Below are 9192 nucleotides of genomic sequence, written 5' to 3' on the forward strand. Positions count from 1 at the left end.
GCAGCTGTAGGGCCGCTCCCCCATGACTTTCTAATGCTGGGCCTCCATCCACAACCAGTGTTGAGCCATCAGGGGCCCAGGCTTGGCTCTGGGGTTGGGGAGGACCTCTGGGTGGTGGCAGAGTCCTGCGGTTCAGGAGTTGGAAGAGGCGGCCCAGGGCCGGCTTGGAGCCCATGCAGTGGGGGAGGGCTCCCCAGAGGTGGTATGCCCCGTGTCCTGCAGCAAGAGAAAGGGAGACGTCATGTGTCTGTGAAACCTCCTGGGCCGGTCTGGAACCACAGGGAGCACAGGGCTAGGGGCGGTGGGGCTGAGAATGCCCCGCGGCCCCAGCGTCTTCTCTGCCCCTCAGGCCTGCAACTGTGACCAGTACCTGAAGGTCTCCAAGGACGTGATGAAGCAGCTGGTGTGGCTCAGCGTCCATCCGGGAGGCCCCGGCGGTGCCGGTGAGTGGGGCTTTGTGGGGTCTGTGGGTGGCAGCCCTGCCGCTGGGTGCTCCTAGAGCTGACCCACTTGGGCTGCCAGGGCGGTGCCCGTGGGCAGGGGTTGGCAGGAAGGGGGCTGGGGCCTCTGGCCCACAGGACCTGCACACTCAGGCCCTCGGGGCCCCTGGGGTCATGCCCCCTACCTTCTCCCCAGCGGGCCCTGCTCAGTCACATGCACACACACAGCAAAGACACACGCTCAGCGGCACATGCACGCTCACGCGCCTGCCTGTGCACGCTCAGCCCTGTGCACACCCAGATGAGCACAGAGCACACACGCGTCCGCCTGCCAGCCCTTGCATCACGGGCCTCGCCAAGCAGCAGTCTGGACGTTGGGGAACCGGGGCCCCCGGGAAGGCGGGCGAGCCCCGGGCACCTGGATCGGTGGTCCAGCCTCAGCTTCCCTGTGTGGAGGGCGGGCGGGAATGGAAGAAGAGCTTCTTGGGACAGCCTGAGGGGTAGCCTGAGCCCAGGGCACCCCAGGCCCCTCTGCACAGTTGGTGCCCCCAGGTGCCGTCTTCTCTGCCGGCAGCTCCTGCCCTGCCCTGCCTGCATCCCTTGAAGTTTCGGGGCCACCCACACGGTGGGTGAGCGCTGGTGATGGCCAGTGTCCAGTCCTGGGCAGCTCTCTGCAGCATGGCTGCGACTTGCTTGAGGCAGGGGGAGGGGCAGGGCATAAGCAGTGGCCCCCATAGGGGGCCCCCAACACCCTGACCAGAAGGTCAGCCTGGCCCTGGGCAGCACCCCTCGGGCTGTTAGGTGAGGCCTGAGGTCGTGGCCTCTCTGGGCCCCACGGAGGCAGGAGGCAGCGGGGGGGGGCCGCCTCCATTCACACTCCTGCTGCGGTTAATCTGGAGCCATCTGCAGGGAGATGTTTGTCGAGCAAATTACCAGGGTCAGCGGGCCTGGGGCCGCTTCTCCCAACTGCTGGCCAGGGCCCTCCGCGGGGTGGGGCCTCTTGGGGGTCTCTCCTGCACCCCGAGCCCCCGGGGTCCCCTGGGCCCCTGCCTGCCCCACCCCGCCCCGCCCCGCCCCATGCTGGTTGGTTGCGAAACTGGCTCCTTGGCAGTGGGCTTATCTGCTCATCACCACGGATGGGCCTCCCCTGCCCCGCCCGCAGTTCTCAGGCCCCCAAGTGCCCTAATCAGCCGATCTTGTGCCCAGAACTTGTTTCCCAAGGACCTTTGAGCCCCAAGAATGTCCCAAGGTGTGAGTTCCCATGGAAGGAAACTGGGCTGGCACAGAGCATCTTGGCCCCCTGCCCTTTGCCCTCTCCCTGCAGGGTGGGGGCTGGGCACTCGGAGGTGCCTTGTGGGTGCTGGGGCCACCTGCCCTTCCCTGGGGCCACCCACCCCTTCCCTGGGACTGACCCTGATGTCCTTGATTGACAGGCAGTGAGGCCCCCCACAGCGATGGTGAGCAGGAGACAGGTGAGCCCTGGGCCCACCCGCCAGGGACACGAGGGGCCCTGGCATTTGGAACCCCAGGATGAGGGAGAAGGAATGGGCCTGTGCCCCACGGGGAGGGCAGTGCCAGGGAGGGCCGGGAAGAAAGAGGCCAGTCCCCTGTGACCCAGAGGGTCCCTAGTAGGAGAGGCAGAGGGCGGGCGGCTGGGGGCTGAGGAAGAAGCCACCGACTAGGGTGGGATGGGCCTGCCTGCCTGAGGGCGGGGCTCAGGGTGGCCGCTTCCATGTCCAGGCTCAACCCCGGAGGAGGCCCCCGGGGGCTGCACCTACGACCCCACTTGCCGTTGGCTGGAGGATGCGGACCTGCAGACCCGCGTGCCAGCCACGCTGGCCAACGGCACCCGGCTGCAGCTGGCGGGCATCCCGGCGGGCGTGCTGCGGAGGCCTGGGCTGCGGCATTTCTACTGCTGCACTGGCTGCGGCAAAGTCTTCTGGGAAGGTTCCCACCTGGCCCGAGTCACTAGCAACTTCCAAGAGGTCCTGGAGGGAACCCCCTGCCCAGCCAGTGGCCCCTCCTGAGAGCGGGGCCCAGGCCGCCCGGAGTAAAAGTGCAGAAGCTGTACAGGTGGTAGCCGTCAGTTCCTCCCTCTGGTCTCCGCTCACGCCACGCCCCGCGCTCGCCAGCCCCTCACAGTCTGAGGGCTGGACCCAGGTGGCCCCCCAAACCTGCTGGAGGTCAGTGGGGGTTCCCCCACTGCGCTGTGGCCGTTCCCGTCACCCCCTCCACCACGCACCCCCCAGGACGAGGGCCAGGCCCCCGGGACAGGGTCTCCCCTGCTTTCCCCCAGCAAAGCCAGCCGTGGGGCTCCCCTGGGACTTCAGACTCCAGCGAGCACAGGAGGGGGTCCTCGGGGATAGACAGGCCCCCACCCAGCCAGGCCGTGACCTCACGGGGCCTCAGCCGTTGGGCTGGGCAGCCCTGCTCGGGTCTTCGCTGTGTAGAAGGCCCTGAACACATACGTGTTGGAGTGTGCATTGGAGCCTCGTCGTCACAAGGCAGAAAGTATCTGCCTTCTCGCCCAGGGAGACACAGGCTCAGACCCCGCGCTGACCCCCGGGGGGCCCGGGGCAGGCACCTGGGGGGGCTCCTGTGAGCAACAGGCCTGGGCCCAGACCACCGCCTGCCCTTGCCTGCCTCCCCCTGGCTCAGCCCCAGGAATGCTCACCCACCCTGGCCCACATCCCTTTCCTGTCCTTCCTGCCCAGAGCGGAAACCAGCGCAGATTTGGCCGCGGGGCCAGGCGTCTGCACCCTCTGCCCCGCCCGTGTTCCTGACCACGCCAGGGACAGCCATGGCCTCTGAGCCCCCCGGGGTGTAGTCCCCACCATGTGCCAGGCACGGACCCACTCAGCCCCCCAGCAATGCTGGGCCTCGCTGGGCCAGGGCACACTCCACAGATGGGGTGGCCCGCCCGGGGACGAGGGCAGTGTGCGGGGCCACTCTGCCCACCTGGCTCTCGGCTCCCCTGAGGTCATGGGGCCTGGGCTGGGCAGGGATGCCAGGGTGAACAGGCCCCCACGGGGGCAGGGGCCCTCTGCAGCTGGTGTCCCACTTCCAGGAGCAGGACCTCCGGTCCCACGTCCTGTCCTGGGACAGCAGCCCCGACCACTCCTCCCCCGCAGGGTTAAGAGGAAGCGGGGGGCGGGGAGGGGTCCCAGCCAGCTGTGTCCTGGGGACTCTGCCCTGACCCGCGGCCCTGGACAGACAGAGGCCAAGGCCACAGGCTCGGGGCCGGGCCGTGTCCTTCCAGGCCCCCAGGCAGGTCCACCCCAGCCCCGCGCAGCGCTCCACAGAGAGGAGAAGACAGCTGAGCAGGCCCCGGTCCTCAGACCGCGTGACCCCAGCCTCCCGCCCTCTGCTGCCAGGCTGGCTGCATCCGTTGGTCTGTCCGTCCGTCCGGGGTCTCCCAGAGTCAACAGGCTCACTGCTAGCGCATCCAAGCCCCGGCCCCCTCCCCGGCCCTAGGCCTGTGGGAAGCACCCTCCACGCCCCGTGACCACCCGGGCCCGCTTTGGGCTAGGGGTCATTCACCAGGCCTGCAGGGTGGGCTGCGCCCGGGTGCCAGGCCGCGGGGACTGTCTGCCGCAGTTCCTGCCCCGGGCTCCTTCCTCCGCAGCCGCTGGCCCAGGGCTGGTGTTTGTTATTTGATCTCTATCCTCGCGCCCTTCTACCAGGTGTCTGGGCTGCTGGGAAGAAACGCTCTCCTCTTTCCCACGCTCCCCGACACATTTTAATGAATTAGCTGGAGGCCCCGCCCCGCAGCCTGCGGCCCGCTCAGCCTCCCTCCCCTGCCGAGCGCGTTAAGGTGGCTGCGGCCTCCCGGCTCCAGCCAGTGCCCCCGCTGCATGGTCCTCCCCGCCGCCCCACCCAACCCTCCCCAGCCAGGGGGCTTCCCAGCGCCCACTGCTCTGAGCCTCTAAAGGAAAGGGGTCCCCCAGGGGAGGAGGCCACCCTCTCCAACCCTGGACTCATTCTGGGGTCACGCCCCTGGGCCAGCTCCCAGGAGGACGTCTGTCCAGCCTTGTAGTCCGCGTTGGGCCTGTCACCCCAGATCCAAGGTTGAGGACTTCTCCTTCCCAGCCAGTGAGCCCCTTGCCTATTTGTGGAAGTGACAACATCACCAAGGAATGCCACAGACATCAGGGGCTTCTCCGAGCCCCAGGAGAGGGCCTGGCGGGGTCCCCAACCCCCGCCTCCCCGCCCAGCACATTTGGAACAAATGTCCTCCTTTTGGACACATCCTTCAGCAAACATCAGGAAGTACTTCCGGGAGCCAGCGCCCCCACGCCCCTCTCAGGCCCTGTCCTTGGACGGGGCAGCTCCAGGCACATGGTGTGTGGACCACAGCCACCCCATGCACAGTTCCCCTCGGCCACGGAGGAGCAGAAGCCATGGGCTCCCCGCAGACAGGGTGACCATCACCCAGTCCCACAAAGAGAGCTGGGGGCCAGGTGACCGCAGGGCTACACCTGTCTGACCCATGCTGAGGCCAGGGGGCGGTCTGGCAGCGACCTCAGGCTGGGCTCCTGTGGCCTCTCTGGCCACACCGTCCCTGCCCAGGGGCACCGAGCTGACAATTTCATGCCCTGAGGTGGTGGCCTCACATTCCCACACTGAGCTCACAGGGCCCCTTTGTCTGCCGCCCGCTGCGGGTGTCAATGGGACTTTTCTCCCAGGCTCTGCTCCCAGGCCCAGCGGGGTCTCCAGATGCTCTTCTCCAGGCCAGGGGGGCCTGAGGCCTCCACCTGGGTTGGGCCTTGCTCTGTAAACCCACCACCTTCTGGGGATGGGCCTGGGCACAGCCGGGCCCAGCAGATACACAAAAAACACAGATGCAACTGGTAAGGAGGTCCTGCCTGCAGACCCGTCCTCAGAGTGCCAGCCCTTCCGTGTTGCTCCGGGGCGCAGGTGCGGGGTGGCGGGGATCCCCCACAGGTCGCGGCTCTACACGGGGTCACCCCTCCCCACTCTGGAGGCAAATATGGGCCTGAGTACACAGAGCCCAGGGCCTCCCTCCCAACCACATCTTGTCTCGGGCTGTGGGAGGGCGGCTGGAAGTGGACAGGGACCCCCACTCTCAAGGTGGTCAGCTCAGCAGCCACTGACCCCAGGTCCCCTTACTGGGCCCAGGGACATGTGTCTGCAGGATAAGTGGGCAAAGGAGAGCTCCCCAAAGCAGCAGCACCCCCGTCACGCCAGGGCCAGGCTGAGCACCGGGCCTGGGCCGGGTCTGTACTCAGCTCAGGGCACAGCCACCTGTGTGGCGGGGAGCAGAGCTGAGCGGAGGGGCTGGACTACCAGCCTCAGGAAGAACCAGAGCACGGAGCCTGGGTGGCCCTGGCCATCAGAAGGACCCCAGAGTGGGGGCAGCCAGGGTCTGAGGTCTTGTCTAGTTCTCCTGTGGTTCGGCTGTGACTCCTCCCAGGTCACGGCGGCGGTGGGGGGGGATGGGGGTGGGGTTGGGGGGCGGGAACCTCACTCACGTGGGTCTCCAGGCCTAGGGGACATGGGACAGACACCCGAGTTCATCACCAAACAGGGCCTAACAGGGTGGTCTCCCCAGCTGCCTCCCAGGAATCCCCAGCGGCCTCCGAAGGAATTCCAGTGGCTGCGGAAGCAACACCACCCCGGGCCAACTGCTCTGAGGTTCATTCCTCCTTAATTTCCAACGACCACAGCAGAGCTATAAACTGTGAAATCCTAATGAGGAAATTTGGCGGCAGTGTTAAGAGTGTCAATAAAAAGCGGGTTTACTGTTTGGAAGTGAGTCATTTCAGAGTTCCCTTTCAGCGCAGCATTGGCACCTTACCTGGGGCTGCTCACCTGGCCAGGCCTCACCCGGCCCAGTTCCTGCATATGGGGTCGGCCCGGGAGAGGAGGCAGGCCCCTCCACAGCGGAGTAGCTGACTGCCAGGCCGACCCCAGCTCCGGGGGCCACAGACCCGCTTCTTCTGGGGCGGGGCTGAGGAAACCTCAGGGCCTGGCTCCTCTTGCCAATCAAGTTAGGGAACTAACGGAGTGACCGAGGCCCCCAGGGGAGCGGTTCTCCAGCGGAAAGGCCCCGCGTGGCTGAGGTCACGGTCCCAAGGTGTCCTGGAGTTGTCCCCCTCGGGGAAATGTGTCCCACGGGCCGGGCTGGGCGGGCTTCGTCCCTGGGAGAGCCTGGGGTGCTGGGGACGTGGAGGGTCCGCGGCCAGCACTCCAGGAGCGGGGAGCGAGACTGGGGGTCTCTACCCGAGCCCCGACCCCCCAGTCTGAGATGCCAGCAAAGACCCAACCAGAGAAAGCGGCCCTCTCGCCCCTTGGGGTCGCGCTCGGCCGCGGGCTGGGCCTGGTCTGTCCGCGCACGGAGCTTGGAATTCCCCTGGTGGCTAGCGGGAGCGTGGGAGGGGCGGCGGCGGAGACGCGGACCCCCGCCCACCCGCCGCCACCTGGCTCCCAGCCCCGCGCCACCGGCAGCCAGCGCCCCCGGCCGCCGGACACGCCCCGCGCGGCCCCGCCCCGCGCGGGCGCTGCCCAATGGGCGGGCGGCGGGCGCGCGCGTCATGGGCGCCCATTGTCATGCAAATATAAAGGAGGTAAAAGGCGCCCCGGCGCGGCGGGCGGGCGAGTGCAGCGGCGCCTGTGGAGGCGAGTGGAGCCGCACCCCGAGAGCGCAGGGACCGGGAACGCGGCGCCGCCGCCCCGGCCCGGCCGGCCCCGCGAGCGCAGCGCCCGCCCCCGTCGCCCGCCCGCCGGGCGCGGCTGGATGTGGCGGGGGTCCCGAGGCGGCGGCCCCCGGCCCCCAGCGCCCGGAGCGCCCAGGGGTGGCGTGCGGGGCCCGGGGGTGCCGCGCCTTCCATGCGCCGAGGCGCGCCCCGAGGCAGCCGGGGGCCCGCGCCGAAGCCGCCGCCCGCGCTGAGCCGGGGCCCGCGCCCGGCGACAGCATGAGCCAAGCCGAGCTGTCCACCTGCTCGGCGCCGCAGACGCAGCGCATCTTCCAGGAGGCCGTGCGCAAGGGCAACACGCAGGAGCTGCAGTCGCTGCTACAAAACATGACCAACTGCGAGTTCAACGTGAACTCGTTCGGGCCGGAGGGCCAGACTGCGTTGCACCAGTCGGTCATCGACGGCAATCTGGAGCTAGTGAAACTGCTGGTCAAGTTCGGCGCGGACATCCGCCTGGCAAACCGCGACGGCTGGAGCGCGCTGCACATCGCCGCGTTCGGCGGCCACCAGGACATCGTGCTCTATCTCATCACCAAGGCCAAGTACGCCGGCGGCGGCCGGTGATGCCGGTTCAGACCCCGGCCCGCACGCGGGCCCCGCGCGCGTCGTCCTTGCTGTACCTTCCCGCCAACTACCTCGGTGTGCGCCCGGCCCTCGGCGCCCGCGGCCACCACGAGTCCGGCGCGCACGTCCGTGCCCACGGGGGCCAAGCCCGCCCGCTCGCGGCCGGGGACTGGGGCCACCTCCCCCCCTGGCCACCGGAGACCTGCCGGGGCGCTTCCCACGGCCCCGCCCGCCGCCGCGCGGGTCGGCGAGGAGCGCGGGCCCCAGCCCCTTTGAAATTTGAGTCTCGCCACCAGCAAGTTCGGAATCCCGAGACACCGGATCCTCCTGCTCGAAATGTTTTCTCCTGAAGGTGGAAGGACCCGTGGCCGACGCGCGACGGAGGAGACGCTCTGCTGTTCCCGGGGCTCTAAACTATTTATCACGTGTGTGCATATTTGTGGGTGATGTTTGTGCGCCTGAATTTTGTGTTTGGAAAATATTGTGCGTGGTCAATGTGGTTAAGGGGGGTTGGGCGGGGAGATGTACTTTTTTTTTTTTAGTCTTAAAACTAAAAACTTGAGTCTTGTCATTTCTTGGTTGCACTGAAAATAGCGCCCGGCCTCATGGTTCCCCCGCGCTGCTCCCTCCCCTCCGGCTTCTCCCCCTCACCGCCCCTGCTCCGCCGCCCCGCCTTCCCCTCTCGCACACACGATTCCGCGTGAGTTTTGGAAGCCCCGGGCCCCCCTCCCCCTTCTCCGGTGAGAGGCCGCCATCCGCCAAGCCTGCCGGTTTGCAGAGCTTCCGTGGGAGCCTGAGTGCTCGGGTGTGGCGGTGACGGAGGTGGGGATCAAGCCTTTCTAGTTAGTTCTAGTATGGTTAACAGTCGATTGCACACTTTTTTTAAAAAAGTAAATGGATTTGCCACAATTAAATGTCATAACATTTATGACAATATAAAATATTAACATATTTTTAAGCCACGTTTTAGGTGTATTTTTTGAATCTTGGTTATAGACCCAATTTTAAAGGGCGTTGTATCCAGCGTTGTGAAGGCAACTGTACCCATATTTATATTTTTATAAAATGCCTATAAGACTGTGAATCTCTTTTGCTACTTGCCGAGTGAGCTGAAGGGCCGCTTTACCCCTCTTCAGCCTCCCAGAGCTTCCAGGACCCGATTCGAATCCGAAAGCCCTGCCAGGCGGGAGGGGCCGCTCTAGGACCCAGGCCGGAGGCCGTCCCTCTGCGTCACTCTTAGTCCCGAAAGGCGCCCTTCCTGGTCTCCGAGGTTCCAATTTTCTATGCAACCCCACACCCCTTGTTGTTTTGATCCTGAGAAATAAAAGGGAGGCTGAATTATTCAAATTTAAATGAGGCTTCCCCAGGGTAGAAGTGCTGCTGACCCTTCGTGCAAAAATGGGGAGCACTTGAGGACACAGGTGGGTGGAGGCCCTTTGTGCGTGGCTGGTCAGATCTGGGCAGTCATCTGC

At 66.3% G+C, this 9192-nt stretch overlaps 2 protein-coding genes across 14 annotated transcripts in view; both read left to right on the forward strand.

The window, feature by feature from the left end:
• The window catches only part of EXD3 (exonuclease 3'-5' domain containing 3), an 82172-nt gene extending 76293 nt beyond the window's left edge, over window positions 1–5879 (forward strand). For 9 of the 13 annotated variants that reach the window (XM_055401260.2, XM_088840974.1, XM_055401261.2 and 6 more), the window contains 3 exons: window positions 350–443; window positions 1878–1912; window positions 2181–5879. In XM_055401260.2, coding sequence (XP_055257235.2) covers window positions 350–443; window positions 1878–1912; window positions 2181–2900 — 849 coding nt within the window. In that variant the 3' untranslated portion in view covers window positions 2901–5879. Of the gene's footprint in view, window positions 1–349; window positions 444–1873; window positions 1913–2180 lie in introns of all 13 variants that reach the window. The other 4 variants (XM_055401265.2, XM_055401264.2, XR_016038512.1 and 1 more) reach the window with 3 other exon arrangements.
• Window positions 5880–5922: 43 nt separating this feature from the next.
• NRARP (NOTCH regulated ankyrin repeat protein) lies at window positions 5923–8678 on the forward strand. The gene has a single exon (XM_055400698.2). The coding sequence runs from the start codon at window positions 6566–6568 to the stop codon at window positions 7718–7720; it is 1155 nt and encodes a 384-aa protein (XP_055256673.2). The 5' UTR covers window positions 5923–6565; the 3' UTR covers window positions 7721–8678.
• The last annotated feature ends 514 nt before the right edge of the window (window positions 8679–9192 follow it).

This window comes from Moschus berezovskii, chromosome 11 (genome assembly GCF_049115385.1).
Source record: "Moschus berezovskii isolate FMDL1 chromosome 11, NW_MosBer_1.0, whole genome shotgun sequence".
In the NCBI taxonomy this organism is placed as follows: Eukaryota; Metazoa; Chordata; class Mammalia; order Artiodactyla; family Moschidae; genus Moschus; species Moschus berezovskii.